Source organism: Beta vulgaris, chromosome 8 (assembly GCF_026745355.1).
Source record: "Beta vulgaris subsp. vulgaris cultivar EL10 chromosome 8, EL10.2, whole genome shotgun sequence".
Taxonomy (NCBI): Eukaryota; Viridiplantae; Streptophyta; class Magnoliopsida; order Caryophyllales; family Amaranthaceae; genus Beta; species Beta vulgaris.
In genome coordinates, this window is record NC_079209.1 from 21,826,657 (window position 1) to 21,846,498 (window position 19,842).

General features: G+C 34.9%; 1 protein-coding gene across 1 annotated transcript; it reads left to right on the forward strand.

Annotated features, from left to right (window-relative positions):
- The first annotated feature begins 5,317 nt into the window (after window positions 1-5,317).
- Window positions 5,318-12,872, forward strand: LOC104884749 (pterin-4-alpha-carbinolamine dehydratase 2, mitochondrial). Its single transcript, XM_010669438.4, has 7 exons — window positions 5,318-5,440; window positions 5,529-5,575; window positions 6,924-7,021; window positions 7,550-7,635; window positions 7,842-7,965; window positions 8,151-8,219; window positions 9,677-12,872. The coding sequence occupies exons 1-7, from the start codon at window positions 5,387-5,389 to the stop codon at window positions 9,760-9,762; spliced, it is 564 nt and encodes a 187-aa protein (XP_010667740.1). The 5' UTR covers window positions 5,318-5,386; the 3' UTR covers window positions 9,763-12,872.
- Window positions 12,873-19,842: the final 6,970 nt, after the last annotated feature.

Sequence of the window (19,842 nt, forward strand, 5' to 3'; positions counted from 1 at the left end):
TCTTCCCAAAAATGTTGAGGCTTTCGTGACAACCCAAACCTGGTTGTTCGGATACTTGAAAAAAGAGGAAGTTGATGAGTGTTTTGAGGTTTTTAAAGATACAATTTTTGACAATGTAGATTTAGACTCCCTTCCAAGGATATGTGTTTTTGGGCAGTTTTTGGACAGTTTTGTTACTTTTTATCTTATTGACTGGTTTTATTACTTATTTGGTTATATTTATAATTTGTAGGTTGAGTAAAGTTTATCACCAGATTGCTATTGGTGTCCCCACTGTACTGATTAGTGGGTTTTTGTTTCTCATCAGTGCTCAAGTGTTGCTAATACTTGATATTCGCAACTTTTGGTTGCTCATTTTTTTAGTGGATATTAAGTAGGTGATAAATATACCCTTTTGTGTTTTTGATGGTGGTTTTTATGATGGTATGTTGTCCATATTGTTGAGTTTGATGATCCCATTTTATTCTGTTGGGCTTGTTTTTCTGTTATGGTATGTTGTCTTAAAGTCCCATTCAGCTTGATTTATATTCCACTTCATTTTTTGGCTGGTTTCAGTGCTAGTATGTCGTTTTTGAATCTGTTGAAGTAGATGAACAAGCCTTTTGTTTTGTTGGGTTGGATTTTGATAATGCTATGTTGTTTGTTCTGTTGATCTTGATGAATATATATGCCCCTTTTTTCTTGTTGGGCTGGTTATCTAAAATGGTATGCTAATGTTGTCCCTTATTCTCTTTTGATCTTGATACATATGCCCTTTTTGTTCTGTTGGGCTGGTTTTTCGTAATGGTATGCTATTTCTAATACTCCGTTGAATTAGTTTTCGATAATGGTATGTTGTCCTTATACTCTATTGAGCTTGATGAATAAAGTCCCGAATGGTTTTTTTAACTATCAGATTCAGTTGTGACCCTTGGATTCCTATGCTTGGGAACTCTTCTTTTTGGGGGTATTTTTAGGTTTCAATATAAGCTGCCTAGGTGATATTTTGTATGGTAAGTTGAAGAGATGCCCATAGGTCTCCTTGCTAGATGCACTAAAGCTGATTGGTTGTGGGAATTATTTGGGTCGACGCTAGATGACGATATTTTTCATGTAACAAAGTTGGGCTTTCGAGCTTTGTAATTCTTTGTTATCTGATCTGCGAGCCCAATACATTAAATAATATTCATTTTTTCAATGCCAATGGTAAGTTTAAAGGTAATATGTTGGCACCATTATTTTTATATCAAGTTGTTTATATGTTAGTTTTCTAATCCAATTTTTGTGCTCTTATTGTTAAGAAGCGGTAGAGGATTTTGGCACGTTTTTGACAGGAAGGCAAGAGTATGTTGGAGGGCAGTAGATGTAGATGTAGAGTGGCCTCATTTTTATTGTAATTCATCAATTAATTTATGATTTTTGTATGGTTAGTTTAGTTTTGTAAAATATGAATATTGGAGAAAGAAAAATATGTTAGCAATTTTGTCCTAATTTTTTCTATTTATTGAAATGATTTTCAATATAGTAATTTTAGTGAGAATGTTATTCTTTAAAGCTCACAGCATTCTGACCACCTAAAGGTTTGAGATATCATTCTCAAAAGGAAGTCTATTAATAGAAATTATTTGATATGCAATTAGTGAAGGGTATATTGAGAAATTAAAGACTAACTTAGGTAGTAGATATAAATCATCTTTACGTAAAATGATAGATGTGTAAAATCTCTTGTTCTTAGAAAGATCTTGTAATCCCCCACATTTTTAAAGGATTTTCATAAATATATTAAAGTATTTATGTAATTATATTTAAATCCAAATGAGTTTGGAAAATGATTTGACTTTTAAAAAGGGTTGACTATTTTAAAAGTCAACTAAAAATATTTTTATGACTAATAAAATTGAAAATGTTTTAATTAAGCATGTCTTAATAAAAGCTTTAAGCATTAAAAATATTTATTTAAAAAGAAGTTTAATGGAATCGAAACTCCTAAAAGGATAAAAAGGAAAAAGTCCTATTGATGATTAAAGTCCTAAGTTGATCATCTTTTTAGTCATCAAATAATTTTAAATCTTATCTCTTTTCCTAATCTAATCTTATCTCTTTTCCTAAACCAAAAGGATTAGTCTTTTTGTAAATATCCTAAAACCCAATTATTTTATCCAACCCAATTATTTTACTTCAAATCACGTCCTTCATACTTTTCTCCTCACTCGACATTTTCTCTCTCCTCCTTCTTTGTGCGTGAGTTCATCTTTTCTCTCAAAAATTGTTTCTTCTTCGCTAAGTAACGTTTCTTGTTGAACAAGAAACGTCACAAATATTTTCTTGAAGCCAAACTCTTGCTGCCGCCATCCTTGCTGCTGCCTTCAGTCCGGCGCTGCTTCCTCCTCCATTTTGGTTGTTTTTCTTTACTTCTCCTTTAAGATTCCATTAAAGTCTAATTTTTATTGTTATTTTATTATATTACATGATTATGATTTGAGTTATTATTTATTATGAAGAAATTAGTTTCGGTCCTCATATGTATAAAAGAAAAAATTTCAGATTTATTATTTTTAGTTTTAATCATGAAAGATATGGTTTTTAGGGTTTTAAATCACTAGAAACGTATATTTAGAAGTATGAATATGAATTTTGATTGGAATACGATTTTTATATGCATTTAAAATATTTTCAGAAGTGTTAGAAAATTTTATAAATGCTGGAAAGTCATAAAGTTAGTATTTTAAGGTTTTTAATGATTTTTAATCACTTGAATAGTTGTACTATACTAGGGATTAAAAATAACGAGAGTTAAATTATAAAAACGATTTTTAAAGACGTTTAAAAGGTTTGGGACGTTTTAAAGTTGCTGTATTTTTTTTAGTTCAAGTATTTACTTGATTATTTTATTGTTTAGGCGGAGAATTTATAGTAGGGGACTTTTAGAACATAAAAGTGGCCTACCGTTGCGTTTATACGAGGTACGTACATAGTCTACGTGCTATATGGTTTAGAAACATGCCTTAGGGATGTTTTTATTTATTAGTATCATGTATAGGACCTTGTTGTTCATGTATATGATTTACTATAATTGCTTTATATGTTACTTGCATGTGTGCTACATGTAAACTAAGAATATGTATAAGTAAGATTGTTTGTATGGAAGTTTGATGCAAGCAGATAAGTTTAGTTTTGGTATTAATTCGTGAGTGAATTAATGTAAGTAAGTTGGAATCATGTGTTACATAGATTCTTTGAGATTATTTATTTATCTTATAAGAACCGTGGATCTTATTTGGTAATTATGAGTTATACCTAATAAAGGTACAGTTTACTGTTGGCTAGGTTCAACAGGCAAGTTAGAAAGAATAAAAGAAGTTAAAGAGTCTTGAATGATAAGTTGTGAACTTGTTAATTCTAAGATAAAAAGGAGTTTTGTGATTTATGTGATTATTAGTTATATATGTTGTGTGCTTGGTTGGTGTCAACACAAGTATAAAAAGAATGCAACGTAAAGTGAAACGAGATAGGTTATAGACTTTAGACTGGTGCACGTCTAGAGTTGGACACTAAGGGTTGGGATACATAGTCCGCCGTGATATGTATTTTCCTAGGATTGGATTGATCACCTTTCCTTTTTAGCTCAAAGGTTCCTCGATATCGCAGGTCAATTGGAATATGTGGTAGCTCCCATATCTCCTACTTCAGTATAGACAACTCGTCCCATAACTATTCCATTTAAAAGAAGAAATAAAAGTTTAGAGTCTAGTTCAGTAAGAGTCATCTGCAGTTTGTTATATGCTTATTATTGTTTATGTTGTAGTATCATGTTTAGGATTAGTTATGCCTGATATGTAGTACTCAACTTTGCTAATTACGTGCTTGTCTGTGTTTGTGATCATGGCTTTGCCTATTGATCCTGTGGTGATCCTTCGGGGAGCAGAGTCAAGAAAGCATTGACATTACAGGTTCGAAGATGCATACCATTGGGGAATCTGGAATGGAGAGGCTTTTGTGACATTAGTATTATTTAAGTTGTTTTTGTAGGAACATCTTATTTAAGTTTGAGTTTATTTAGTTGGTGTGTTTAGTTTGACATTGTCATTTGGTTTCATTAGTTTAATAAAGTTGATTTTATTTAGTAATTGTTTTCCGCTGCAAAATTCTGAGTAAGCCGAAACGTTTTCACACGGGCGATAATGCCTGGGTAATTCTCTAGATTTGTTATAAAAGTATTTTCTAGAAAGAGAGAATTATCGGGGTGTTACAGATCTTGTCATGAGAATTTATTATACGATCAATATTTTATCTAGTATTGTGACTCAAATTTTCATTGAAACAAACAATAAGTTTATGGCCTGTTTGGATTCTGGAATTTCATTTGAAATTCTGGAATTGGGCCAAATCACTTGTTTGGATCATCTAAGAATTTGGAATTGTATTTGGCCCAAATCCGAGACTCATGAGAAGTAAGGCATAATTGGAGAATTTGAAATCCAACCAAAACATATGTCATTTCAAATCCAAAATAAGTGTCAGTTTATTTCTATCTCCTCTCTCATCACTCTCCCCCTTCTTCTCTCTCCCACCATTAACAATACCATTACAAACATCTCTCATCACTCTCCCTCTTCTTCTCTCTCCCACCATTAACAATACCATTACAAACATGTTCAAATTATGCATTTGAAATTCCTAATTTTTCCCAAACAAATCATTTGGAGTTGAATGTGGGGATTTACAATTCGAGAATTGAAATGAAATCCATGTTCCCAAACACAACCTTAATGGATTTGAAAATATCATTTTATCACGAAATATAGCAATAATGTCATAACTTTATATTAATAATATAATATCATCATAAATTTATATGTGAGAGTATTAATACTATCACCAAAAAATCCGTGAATTGGAATACTATTATGAATTTAGGTAATACGTAAATTCGGTTCGGTAGGTTAAAAATTAGTTTATAGCAATTTCAATTTAAATCAGTTTCAATTCAGTTTCCGTTCAGTTTCAATTTCAGTTTGAAGCAGTTCAATTGATTCAGTTAAATATTCAATTCAGTTGATCGATAAACTTTTCAATTTTTTACAGTTATCTTCAGTTACAATTTGTTTTAGTTCAGTTGCAGTTCAGTTTTGGTTTTTCATTTATAGTTAATTTCAGTTTCAGTTCAGCATTTTTCACTTTATTTCAGTTACAATTACTCTTAATTTTAATCCAGTTCAAATTTCGGTTATTTCAATTCAACGAGTAGTTCATTAACCAAACTGACAACTCTAACCACGAGCATATTGACGTGTGTAGCATCTACTCATGGCACAACCGCACAAGTGCACAACCACTATATGAACTAATGAAGTAAAATAGAAACGTGGCTTTCTTCTACAACGTCGATCTCAATACTTTACCTTCAATGTTTCGCATGCAGATGCTTCCCCTTCGACTTCTCTCTCTCTCCAAATTTCAGGTATTCATTTCTCTCTCTACATTAATCTAAAATCATGGCCTAAAGACTAAAACGTATATCATCTGATTATTTATCTTGAGTTTTGCAGGCTCAATCTGCGCCTCTGCTGCGATTTCTTTCTATATCTCATGGATGGTATTTCTCTTCCTTCTCCTATTCCAGTTTCTTGCACTAATTGTTATCTTCATTTTAATTGAAATTGTATCAACATTTTCGAATTCGGACTGCTTTATTTGTTTCTCTATCAATTTTTTCATTAAACAGAAATTGAATGATTTTCTGGGTTATACTTACAAATTTATTCTGTTTGCACATGTTAATTTCCTATAATTATAATGTCAATATAGGGTGGGGACGAAGTTATTCCATGAGTCTGGTGGAATTTTAATTATATGTCTTGGATATTATTTGCTTGGGATTTTTTATTTAAGAAATTTAAAGTGTTTTAATTAGTTATCTTTGTTTGTGGAATCGGGATGTTTGAAATTGATTATTTTGCATCGGCATGAGCCATGAGGCCCGATCTTCACATAATTGTAATAATACTATCGTGGTACATTGTTGTATTCAAAGAAAATTCCATGCTCTTATGATCCGGTCGCAATTAGGTTTCCAACGGCTAATTCGAGTTCTCTGAGTTAATGGTGGGCATACTTAGGCCATTAGCCTTCCCAACTCCCATATAATAAGCTTGCTTTTGCGTTTTCTGGCCAAGAATAGCATTAGGAATCTTTGTGAAAATCTTGTGACTATGACACTAAGTTTTGTGCAAATACATCTCTTTCCGTTAGTTAAGAGTTGGTGATTGAGTTCATGTAGATGATAGAATATTAGAGGATATCAAAAGGCACATAAAGTTTCCCCCACAAGCATGTTTGATTGTGGATACTTTCTGTGGTGGCTTTCAGTATTTCAGAAATGATGATCCCAATATGCTGAAGTTGTTTTTGTAGAGGATTCTTGTATATTACTTTGATTGTTGTCATCCGCTGCGCTTTGTGATTGACACGATGGACTAAGTTGAAAGCTTCCTTGGAGCTCTGTTAATCTGTTAGACTTGCGAACACACTCCTCCTTTTACGAGGAGTAGGCACTTTCCCTTTTATGGGAGAAAGGGGATTTTCATAGCAAACAATTCAATCTAGTCATAAAATTCCCTGGTGGCTTTTGTTTTTGGGTCTTCATAATTCGGAGACCTCATTTATGCAAAGGTTGCAAATACTTGGTTGTAATAGTTGCTAAGCTGATGGGTTTCACTTCTTACGTGTTATATATGTTGTGGTAAAGTAGCTTATCACAGAAATAAAAAAAAATGTTGGTGGTTATTGGGACTCCTCACGTAACCCTGTCACTCTAAAATTTGGCCAACTAAAGTCTTTCCATGGTGTGAAGTGTTTTTTTCTATAATTGATACACATGCATACTTCTATATTGTTGCCTATGGAGACAGGGCATGAGAGGACAAATTTTTATTTAATTTCAGCTCAAGCACCATAATCAACGGAATACCACAGAATCATGTGGAACTGTCAACATCTAGAATGAGTCATCATGAAGTTAAAACCTTTTGTACTAACCCAGGTGCGTCTAGTTTTTTCTGCTTCCCCTATTTTCTAATGAGATATTTCCAGAAAATGGGTTTGGGAAATATTACTCAGAGATGAATCACTGAAGGGGGATGTAGCAATTAAACTCTGTGATTTCTAGCAGTACTGCACTTGCTGTACCTAAAAAACTATGCAGAGTCATTGTCTTGAGTGTTAACATCTATTGCAATCATTGGCCTAGTTCTGGGTTTCATCATTCTCTCGTGAACGTATTGCAAAGCTAGATGCTCTGTTTCAACATACTTTGCGAAGTTTTTTTTTTTATTGTAATTCCAAAAGATTCAGATGTCATATGTTGATAATGTAAAGCGTTGCAACTGAATATCCTAAGGCCCATCAACAAGCCCCATCATATTTTTCTGCTAATTTTAATAATTAATTTCGTCGATCCATCCGTACGATGCTAAACAACCATAAACTAATGCAAGCTCTTGATTTTACTAGCTTTAAAACTTGATTAGTGCCTGGTCCCGCCTTTATAACACTTTGCTGACTTGCACAGACCTGGCGGCAAAGAAATGTGTGCCTTGTAACTCAAAAGATCTACGATCTATGAATGAAGAGTTAGCAAATGAATTGATTACAAAGGTTTGTATTAAAGTTGTTATTTGGTGCTACCGTTTCTTCTGTTTGTTTCATTTAGGTGAACTGTTTTCTTTTCATCAAAGGCTGCAATATTATCTTTGGAAGTACATGAGATGTGAATCTATATTACAGAGACAACCAAGTCAACCAGTCTGCTTACCTAGATTGTCCTTGTCAGTGACATGTTTGTAATTCCTGATTTCCTTCAGGTTCCTGATTGGAATCTGGTCAATGAAGGAGATAAACTGAAGCTAACCCGATCTTGGAAAGTGAAGACATTTACTAAAGGGCTGGAGTTTTTTCAGGCTATTGCTAATGTTGCTGAAGCAGAAGGTATAGCATTTTCTGTCAGTATCTTATGACCTAGAATGATCAGATTTCCAAAAAGATTTTTTTATCACATTACATAAAATACTTTGGAGACAAAGGGATATTGGTATCATCCATGACAAGATCTTATATGGTTGGAGATTATGCAGCTCTTCTTGTTTTAAATTTTCTCCTCTGATATACAACAGGTCACCATCCAGATTTGCATCTTGTGGGCTGGAACAATGTGACAGTTGAAATATGGACGCATTCTGCTGGTAAGTGCAGGAAATTGCTTGCATTCAACTATATGTTATATATGCTAAACCCTTCCTTCCCTGCTGTTAGCACAAATATGGTATTTGCGCTGGGCCTAATTTCTGAAGTGCTTAAATGCGCAAGTTGTTGCTCTGTTACTGTCAAGAAATTGACTCTTTTTTTGCAAGAAGAAAAATCTGTCAACTTAGAACCATTTGCCATTTTCTGAAACACAATTAAATTCTGATACAAATATAAGCTAACATTCAGAAATAAACGGGACTTGAGAACTTACTGAATTCATTTTCCAATGGCTAGTTGGCTATCCCATCAATAATGCCAATTTACACTTGAAAGTGCATCCTTGCTTGGTTGCTGATCCACCCTCATTCTGCAGCTCTTTAAGCCACTGTGTTTTATATCATTGTTTACTTGAAATTCGAGATCATTATCCTGGGGATTGATCGTTCTAATGACTAGGCACTAACACAATGGTAGTTGTGTGTGTGAATGACTTAGCATATGGGAGAATGAAAAAGCTTGCTTGGTGCTGTCTGTACTTAAATTTTCTGGGTCTGCATAGTGTGCGCTCATCTGGCCTTGTATATGTGGTTGTTGAGAGGAAAGACTTTTAAGATTATGGTCTGAGAAGTAATGAAGTACATTTAACTCTGTTAGAAATCAAGAGAAGAATTTTAGCACATTAACATTGAATATGAGACTATTTTTGTGAATTATAATGGGAAGGTACTATTGAATACTAATTTCGATCTTCTGTGTATTTTGTCTTCAAGTTTCTTTGCCTTTATTCTGTGTCGGGCTCATTTGTCAATGTATGAGAACAAAGTTGAATGTATGTTGTGGGGTCACGAACATAAGAATGATTGTGTAATCTAGCCTTAGAGGCAAAGATGCTAGAAGCTATTTCCTAAATTAAGTTTGTATTTTACTCATATTTGGGTGATGTAATTGGCGTTTATTAGAAGTGAAACGTGTTCCTCAAGTACAAAAATTTGGATGGGAAGATTTTACTACAGTCATGCTTGTATAGCAATTGCATGAGATATTTTCTTTAGTGGAGAAATATATGTACTCGAACCTGGTACCAGTAAAGGACCTTAGTTGGTTTCTGTTTTGGTGTCGAAACTATCTTTGGCTGCTTTTATGCTGCTTTGTTTTATCGCATAGACGTTGGTTTGTAAGGCATTTTGGACCTTCTGTTGTCATTGATAATCTATTTGTGTCTTCTTCTTTCATTTTATATAAATTTGTCAACTTGTAAACGAGACTTTAAACTTAAGGTACAGCTCTGAAGTACTTCTAGTCTTCCCCATTTTCTCAATGAGTACCTTCCTTTAGATGAAACATTGAAGCCTGCTCTCCTTGACTGAACGCTTTTATCTATGGCTTAGACTCTGTAGTATGCATGTTCAGCTTCAGTAATTGAATTTAACTTCAAATTTGTCTAAATGTGCAGGAGGGCTTACAGAAAATGACTTCATACTTGCAGCGAAGATCGACACTCTTGACCTTGCCCACCTTCTAAGGATTAAGCCTAAGTGAATGCTATCGAAACGCCTTTCCAAAAATTATTTTGAGTTGGCCCGTAACATGGGCAATTGCGTAGCTAAAAGATGTCTGTCAATGTTAAATGTAGTCGGCCCTTGCCCCTTAGGCACTGACTTACGTTTTCTCACTATACAAGAAGTCACGGACTACACTTTACTTACTAATAATTACTGCCTTTAATAAAAAAATTAATTAATTAATATAATTATTATAAAAAATTAAATAATAATAATAATAATAAATTAATTTATCTGGTTTTTCGGTTAACCGTTTTATAAAAAATCATAATCGTAACTGTACCATTTAACCGTTATTTTTACTAGTTCGGTTTTTTTGTGAACACTCCTATGTAGTCCTACACATTTTTATTTTTACATAATTTCAATTTAGTACATATATGCCATTAACTAGGAAATGACAAGACAGTTTCAATTATGGGCTGCCGTACTTAGCTCCGACTTCTAATTATTTCTCAGGATTCCAACTTTGGAGTATATTATATAAAATTGGTCTATAGCATGTAAAAATCCACAACCACTGCATCTGCCGCCCCTCCCCCACTCTTGAAATTCCCTTCCCTGCCACCCCTCCCCCTCAATTGTCTACATCCAACACACACTAGCAACCGGCAAAAGCTAGAAGGATTTTGACATGAGTGTCGCTTTGGAAATTTTAGGGAAATGGAAGCCGACAATCTTGCCAAATTTTTTTGTGTCACTTAGAAATCTAGTAGGCAACAAGAGCTTGGTAATTATGGTCCACGAAACCCGGGCACAATACCGTCCAAAACATACAAAACACAATCTCGCCGAAAATTCCAAAGTCACCTAGAAATCCAACCACAATACCTTCAAACACATAGAAAAGCCAACCATGTAAGATTAGTAGGTGTCGGGATATCTAGATCATCTAGTATCCCCCACGAAACTCGCCAAAATGTTCAGGACACTAGGTGCCAAGAGCCCAATAATTATGGTCCAGGGATCCCGCCAAAAATTCTAGATATAAATTTCGAAAGTTTGTAAAGTAAAATTCTAAAAATTCAAAATAGAAATTTCGAAGTTTGGGAAGAGATGAAGTCATTTCTAGAGAAAGACACAAAAGGAGATGATTGTGTTGAAGGAAAAGTGTAGCATTACTAAAAAAAAAAATAAGGGAAGTGCGTGCGGGTTTCGAGGGTGGCATGCGTGGGAAAAGGAGGGGGTCTCAAAGATGGCAGGGGAGGGGAGGGGGTTTTAGGGGTGGGAGGAGAGGAGGAGACCGTGTAATACTCTGTATTTTCAGTAAGTTATTAATTATAATTTTTAAAAAGGTTTTACTTTTTAAATAGGTTTATTATTAATTATAAAAGTTTTAAATAGGCTTTGGTTTTTAAATAAATTCTAGCCCAAATGATATATTGGGTTTAAGTTTACAAATTATAATCCAAGTAGTTAGTTTAGTAGTTGAAGATATTTCTTAAAAGAAAAATCAAAAAAGATTTTTTTTAAAAAAGGAAAAAGATTTAAAGAAATTTCAAAAAAAAAAAAAAAAACAATGGCTGGCGCATGGCTCACGGCCTTTGAGTCCAAGATTTTACTTATAAGGTTACTTTTAGTTATTTTTCTTATCTTTTAGTTATTTTACTTTATATAATTATGTATTATGAGATAATTTATATCTTTTCCTAATCTTAGTTGTATAATCGTAAATATTAGTTAAATCTTAACTATATTAGTTTATCCTTTTCCCTCATCTTTTAGTTTCCTAGTCCTATTTCGATTCTACCTTTCCAACTAGTATAAATAGGGGTCTGTACCCATCCTATTTTTCACACTAAATTTGAGAAATAAATCTCTATTCTCAAGTTTAAACTCTCTCTCCCTCTTAGCCTACCTTTCTCTTCTTCATAATAGTTATTAACTTTCAAGGTACGTGTATTTGTAGATCTTTAATAATTGTTTTGCAAGTGTAGTATCATGTTTTAGGAAAATATTTTTGATTAAAATCTATGTTTTTATGAGTTTTATTATGAACTGCATCTGTTTATATGAACATGTTTAAATGTTTACAAATTTTATTTATGAACTTTGAATTATGTCTTTCATTTAATATATATTTATAAAGTTTGATCTTTGAATTTGTATTCAAATATTTTAGAAGGAGTTTGATCTTTTAATTCATGTTTAAATATTTAAAAACGAGTGTTTTTGAATTATTATTATTTTTCAAAGGTTAACCCTTGACCAAGTTATTTTATTTATGCTTTTATATGACTAAGTTTTAAGAATTATTATTCTTTTTAAAGGAGGATTATTTTAGAAGGATTTTTATTAGTTATATGATCTTTTATGATCACAATTATAAAGAGGCAACGACTTGTTATTTATTAGCAAGAACGATAGCCATTAGATTATTTATCCATGTACTTTTTGTATAAGTCATGTGGACAAGGTAGCAACCCCTCGTAATTGACTCAGTATCAATACTAAACTTGGGGGGTGTGCACACTTTAGGCAAGGTACCTAGGTAAGGAAAAAAGATTTTTATTAAAGTTATATACTTTATGTTATACAAGTATTATCAAATATCCAGAAAGGTTTTTCGAAATTAAATATTTCCTCCGTTTTTTTTAGATGTTACACTTTTTATTTTAGGAAGCTTTAAATTAGATGTTACACTTTTATTTTGGGTAATAACTTCTCTCTATCTCTCTCCTATCACATGTTCACATGGGACCCTTTTGTTTTTCATTCTCTCTATCTCTCTCCTCTCCAAAAATTACCTAGGAGTCCGTGATTTGAAAAGTGTAACATCTAATAAAAAACGGAGGAAATATTTAAAATGTTAAGTTAAATAAAGTGTTTCATATTCCGAATATACATGTACTCTGTATTTTTACTGGCACGCTTTTGTTTTGTTTTGTTTTGTTTTACGGCTTTGTCCCTGTGATGACCCTATTTTGACGAGCAGAATTTACAGGTTGATATGATGCATACTTCATATTGGGGAGCTAGTGAGGAATCATAATTAGTTAATGAGTTGTTATTTTATCTTCTTTATTTCCATTATTGTTATAGTTGTACAATAAAGTTTATATTAATAAAGAGAAGTTATTTAAGTTATATCCGCTGCATTAGTTAAAGTTCAGTTAGTAGTTAGTATTAAAGCCTTTAAAGTTATTACGTAGCGGTAATACTCTCAAGTTTCTAAAGGAGTTTTATATTAAAATATCTTTTCCAAAAGAGAGAAATTTGAGGGTGTTACAAAGTGGTATCAATTTTCCAGGTTCTTTTTTTAAAATAAAATAACCAATCAATGAGAGTATGGGTAGATCTAGGAAGCATATAATTTAGAGTTTCACATTGTATTTGAATTTTTATTTTGACATTTTATATTATGTGAAAAAAATACTTTTTTCTATTTAAGCAAATACTTATATTTTCAAGTATAAATATTTTCTGATTTATATTTTGACGAACAGAATACGTATGTGGATTTATTTTTCTGAGGAAAGTTCTGGCTAAAGAAAGACTTGGTACTTAAGTTGGTCGTTTGTGCTGCCCCTCTCTTTCCTGGGAAGTCACTCGACTAATTATTCATACACTAGGCCTAGTACTCAGATAAACAACTCTTTTATTCATATACATATATATGTATTTTTCAAGAATATCAAACAAATTTTTTTATATAGAAATTTCAAATATTTTTCCATTCATTTTAAATTATAGTTCAAATGTTATTTTAACTATTATGTCAACATGCAATCCGTATTTATCTTATAAATCTATATATTTATTCGAATTATAAAGCTGAAACTATTTTATAAAGTATTGATTTTTTTATAAAAAAAATTGTTTAGTGTTTATTGTTTCATTTGTAATATGATTATTTTGAATATATTTTAAGGAAGTGTGACTTATTGTCAAATTAATATGAAAATCTTTGTATTTTTCATAAGCAAAAGAAAGATATTATGTTTATTATAAGAATTGAGTTATTATTCTGTCTTTCATGACATATTATTAAGAAGAGCTACTTGCAAGTTGTGATTTTACTATCTCTTACGACATTTTTTTGTCATGTATATTTTCTATGAGATAAACTTGGTTATTTAATGTCTTATATGACATGTATGCATGTGATCCAATTCATGCAAAGGGATTTTTATACATTGTGTAAAGCATCAATATGTTTATTTCTGTTGATTTATAAGTGTTATGAGAACCTATGAGTTCAAAGTAAGCCTAATTGACTATTTTTTAAATTCATTAAAGGTGAAAATTGTTCTAGTTTATTCCTTTGCAGGAAAGAAGTTTAGTAGTTATCTTTTTAGTAGGATTGAAGAAGGCAATATATTATGTTATGTGCTAAGAATTGTGAAATTAGTCATTTGAAGTTGTATGTAGTTGGATGATCTTTAATGTTTAAAGATATGAGTAAGGAAGAGAAACTTCATAATTTGTGCAAACAAGTCGGAGGTCAATGGCTTATACCAGCTTGGAGGAATTATTAAGATTTTGATAAGTTATGTATTTTGTTTATGAATATAGTCAACATCGTCTTAGCAATGATATAGACATAACCTTTGAAAGGTGATAAAATTAGGATATTATGAGGACCTTACAAGTATGCGAGGTATCATATTTGAAGCTGGATTTAATTAAGGAATTTTCCCCTATTCTGAATCGCAAATATTTTAAAAGGAGTTATCGTTGTTATAGTTAAGCAAAGAAAGTACGAAGTAAGACCGTATTTGAAACTTTAGCAGGTTCCTTTTGATCATTTTTGATTTAAAAGGTGAAGTAAGATACTAGAATTCTCTAGATGTATTATAAGTTGATTTTTTGGGGATTATTGAGTGTCAAGAGGAGTATTATTTTTGGGAGTAGTCTTAAACTTTTGCGTAAGTGATAGAATATTCACAATAATTGTTGTTTTAGCAATATGAAAGATAGAGTGATTATAAGGATTAGGTATTGTTACGTAGTGCTAAACCCGCAAATCAATACTACTATCCCCAACAGTAGGTTCTAGAATAGGAGACTTGTGCAACAATGCTTGAACTCAAAACCCGAACCTGAACTCAGCCTTTGACACCTGCAAAAAGGGACCCACCCTGGAGGTTTGGGTGGTATTTCCCCCCTCCGAAGTTTAAGTCAGGTATCAGGAGTATGAAGGAACTTTTATAGAGAGAAAGTAAACAGAGAGTATTTATGGCAGAATAACAGTACTATGCTCTAAAAAACGTACATTTTCCCTGATTTCAAGGACTATTTATAGTGTCTGAAATGACTGTTGTACCTTGATGTCACCCTAATTTAGGAGCATCTGATTGGCTAAGAAATAATGCTATGACACGTGACAATCACTGATTGGAGAGTACACATCACCTTTTATAAAGGTGTTTTTTGTGTTTACTTGGGCCTAGACACAGATTGGGCCATAAGAAGGGCTTAGTACACCTTTCTTTATCCAGAAAAATGTAGTTTACTCCTCATGAGCTTCTGGTCCATGTACTTTACAATAGCAAAGAAGAGTGCCACCTGTAGGACTGTGATGAGCCCACGTGTCATGTCTAGAATCGTTGATTTTTAGGCTACAACATTTCCCCCTCAAAAGAGGAGTTCACCATTTAGGCGCCAAGACGGTTGGAATCCTCTTTTAACCGACGGGAACTGCCCTGATTCTTTTCAAGATGAAAAAGGGCGCCATTTAGCCGGTCTAATCAGGTCAACCTTTAAAGGTTTTTGGCATGCAACGGTTTCGGAGGAGGAGGTCATTTTCACCCTCTATAAATATGCCCCTTTGTCGTTTTTGAAATCACTTTTACATCTTTGAGAGGATTTCTAGAGAGAGAGACTCTGTCCTATTTTTACTGAACTTTAGAGAGAGAAAGAGCTTTTGTCCAAGATCTCGCTAAGTTTCCTCAACTCGTCCAAGGTTTCGTCTAGCTCGTTCTCTCCATCTGTCCGAGTAATTTCAACAGGTATCATTTTCCTCGGTTTAATTCTTATTTTGCACTCTCCTTTAACATTTTTAAGAAAAAATGGATTCGTCTTCTTCATCGAATATTCCCGGCCGCTCAAGGGTTGGTCTTGACCCTAGAACAAAGAGCCTTTCTTCTTCGGCACATTTTACAGTTTGGCCTATCTCGGCCGCGCATGCATTTTATTATTTTGGACATGGACAACAAAGTCAGACGACCCAGTCTTTACCTGTGCAGGGTAATCTGGCGCGCGTCAAGCAAACAACTCGCATTAGACGAGGGGTGAACCTTCTGGCCTCCAGCTCAGAAATGGAGGTATAAACCTCCCGAATTCCTGTTGACGGGGAAAACGAAGTTCAAAGCGCCCGACCAGCGAACCAAAATACTTCTCCTGAAAGCGTCCAGGAGGAAAGTCTTATCAAAGATCCTTCAGAACCCAGTCCGTCTGGACAAGATATGGCGACGGACGAGCCAATGAGGTGGAGGTCTCCTCTAATCCGTCTTGTGACTCAAAGGAACCGTCCACTACCTCTTCCGAAATCAGACGCTACTTAGGCCCTTCGTCAGACCCTAGGTTCATCCTGGCCGACAATAGTTGGCTCGGACGAGTAGGCCCAAACCTTAGACACTTTTCCTCGGCTATGCCTATGCCGGCGTACCGCTTTGTTCTTCCTGGCCGGGAATACACTATATTTAGTGCTTCTTCCGGCCATTTCGCTGTCTACCGGCTGGCTTTGGATGCAGGATTGCGATTTCCCTTGCATCCTTTTATAGGCCGCCTTCTTCAATACTACAGCATCGGCCATAACCAGCTTGCCCCAAACTCCTGGCAAAACATCTTGACCTTTCTAGCTGTTTGCGAGCTGAAAGGTGTTACCCCTTCTTTGGCCGCCTTCTCTCAAATACACCACGTCTCCAAGGTTCCTAGAACCTTGGACGGAGCCTGGTTTAGTGTATGCAATCGCCAAGGTTTTTTGATGTCCTGGAACAAGACGTCCAAAATGCATGCTTGGAAGGCCGAGTTCTTGTTCGTTCAAGCTCCTAACGAAGTCGTGGCCAGACAGTATCGTTACTTTGACCACACGACTACAAATACTGGTCGAACTGCGTCTTTCCTTGAGCTGGAGGATGATTCGGCTGAGGAGATGATGGAATACTTCAGAGTATCGGAGTATTCCACTCCAAACAATTTGTCCTTCAAGGGTTCGTCCAACTGGATCCCCTTTAAGGAGATGTTTTATAGTGATAATTTTTGGTCGGCGCCGGCTTGTGGCAGGCCGAAGACAGAGGTATATTTGCTCAAAATTTTCTAACAGAGGTATATTTGCTCAAATTTTTCTAAGTAAAAATAGCGTCGTCTTACATATATATCTTAACCTTAACGTATTTTCTCCTTTTCAGCTGCAGCAAAGGCTGTCCTGAAAAAGTCTTGGCTGGGAGATATAAGCATATCTAAATTTACCAGCACGTTGTGGAAGGAATACATCAAGTCCGGCTCTGAAAAGAGAACGGACACCTTAGTAAGTAAATCTACTTAGCAAATATTTATTTTCATTTTTCCTTTTTTTTGTTGTTGTTTGGACGAACCCTTCTTCAGAATGAAAATCATCCAAGAATCCTCAGGCCAGTCTTCTTTGACCATAAAGGTTCGTCCAGGGGATTTCCACGCTGCTTTATTGACGAGCTATGCCCCTGGACGCCCCTGGCTTACAAGAGGAAGACGACCAACTTTTATTTAGGCCGACTTCCCTCTTTTAGAGGACCTCGTCCTGGGTATCAACATAAGCTTTTACATTCTGGACGAGCTCTTTCTTTTGGATGCTTGGAGCTTCTAAGAGAAAGGCGTCCAAACCTTTGATGGCCGGCTTTCTTCCTGGAGGAAGTGTCGTCCTCACCACCCCTTTGATGACGGTCTCCTTTTTGGGAGAGGAACTCGTCCAGAGACCAATTTGGATGAGTATGGCCGACCTCCTTCCTTGCACATGCCCCGTCTAAGTTGGGATTTTGCTATCATTCATGATGCTTTATTTATTATTTTTTCCTCTGACGCCTTTGTATTTAACTTGGCTTTTTTCAGAAGAATGCTCCAACGTCCAAGGCGTTGGCAGAGAGGGTGGCCACAAAGAAAAGGCCGGCCACAACGGGAGATGCTCCTCCTCCCAAAAAATCCAAAGGCTTCACGGCCAAGAAGAAGAAGTATGGCCGACCTTCTATCCCGAAGGTCGAGATTCTTCTTCCCAAGGAGGACGTTCCTCCTTCAGCTGAAGAGATGGCCATGGTTCCTTACACCGGTCCAGCGGGTTTGGCACCCCTTGACGTTACTGAACAACCGGCCGCAGTTGTTGATTTGGACTAGGTTGTAATCTTCTTTTGATTTTTATAAGAGAATCTCTTTTTTCACTTATTGTCTCCTATTTCCATTTTCCTCATAGTCTAAGAATTTAACCTAGGTAACTTTTATAATCAAATTGTTCTGGCCAAAGATGCCGTTATCCTCAATATTAACAATTTAATCCAATTATAAGAATAATAACACCAAGTTACAAAACTGTTAATCTTCTTTTGATTTTTATAAGAGAATCTCTTTTTTCACTTATTGTCTCCTATTTCCATTTTCCTCATAGTCTAAGAATTTAACCTAGGTAACTTTTATAATCAAATTGTTCTGGCCAAAGATGCCGTTATCCTCAATATTAACAATTTAATCCAATTATAAGAATAATAACACCAAGTTACAAAACTGTTCGTCCGGAAATTCAAAAATTGTTCGTCAGAATTTTACTTCAAAGTTTACACCAATACTTGTTTTCGTACAAGGACATTTTGTTACTTGCATTAGTATATTTAACCTGTATTCCCCCCCCCCTCTTCTTGGCCGAAGAAATTTTAATAATTTTATTTGTTTTAAGAAGGAGAAAGACCATGGTATACTTATGCAGAGTATAATATAGGATCTAGGCAATCTGTCCATCCTTGTTAAAGCTTGAAATAACTTATTCCTTTACTAAGGTGGTTATTACAGTGAGTGGCCTTTGGACGGAAAGTAGGACCCTTTTACTAAAGCGTCATAATCCCAGCCGCCTTCATTTAGGAGGTGTTAACTCTTTAAGTTAAATCAATTGATGGCCTTCGTCATGTGCCATCCTTACATGATTTTGACATGTTGGCTGATCTCCTAATAGAAGGTGTTTTTGTTTTGCTGTTCTTTCTTGAGTACGGGCTTGGCCGATGGTATGTGCCTTTTAACAAATAATAAGGCATGCATAACAAAAAAAAAAAAGACAATTATGGCAGTGAAGTAGATTTGTATTATATGAATTCTGCTTGGCTGGGAGCCAAGGTACATGTATACATTTCTACTTTTTCATTAATGTGCTTATGGCACTTAGTTAGCAGGGGATTACACTTCTTCAATTACATCAAATGTAGTATTTTTTCAAAGTGTTTGAGTTACACGTCTGAGGAACAGAATGACCGTCCATATCTTCCAGATGAAAGGTAACACCCTAAACTTCTTGGACTATCTTGTAAGGCCCTTCCCAGTTTGGTGTTAGCTTACCCATTTCTTTAGCCCAGCCTACTGCTTCCATTTTCCTCAGGACGAGGTGTCCTTCTTGTAGTGGCTGCCTAGCCACTCTTTTGTTAAACTGTCGAGCCATTCGCAGCTTATACAACTGCATTCTTAGTAGAGCATTGCCCCTAACCTCAGGAACCCGATCCAAGGCTGTGCGAAGAGCAGTCCGGTTGGTGTCCTCTGAATAAAGCATGACTCGCAGAGTTGGTTCTTCTATTTCAATGGGAAAAACGGCTTCTGAGCCATAGACGAGCATAAATGGAGTTTCCCTAGTTGAGTTCTTAGCCGTTGTTCTAATTGACCAAAGAACTTGCTGTAACTCCTCTACCCATAATCCCTTGGCATTGTCTAGCTTCTTTTTTATGCCACTTGAGAGAATTATGTTGAAGGCTTCGATCTGCCCATTTGTCTGAGGATGAGCAATGGCAGGAAAGTGAGCTTTAATATCCTGGTCGGCCAGCCATTCTCTGAGCTTAGGTGTTTCAAACTATGGTCCATTGTCAAAGACAATAGATTGAGGCATCCCAAATCT

What these genes read in the sequence shown, in the direction of transcription:
- LOC104884749 (XM_010669438.4), top strand. Translation starts at nt 5,387, where the DNA reads ATGTTTCGCATGCAGATGCTTCCCCTTCGACTTCTCTCTCTCTCCAAA. An exon ending in AACCTTTTGTACTAACCCAG is followed by an intron (nt 7,022 to 7,549) that starts GTGCGTCTAGTT and finishes TGACTTGCACAG; the next exon opens with ACCTGGCGGCAAAGAAATGT. An exon ending in TAATGTTGCTGAAGCAGAAG is followed by an intron (nt 7,966 to 8,150) that starts GTATAGCATTTT and finishes GATATACAACAG; the next exon opens with GTCACCATCCAGATTTGCAT.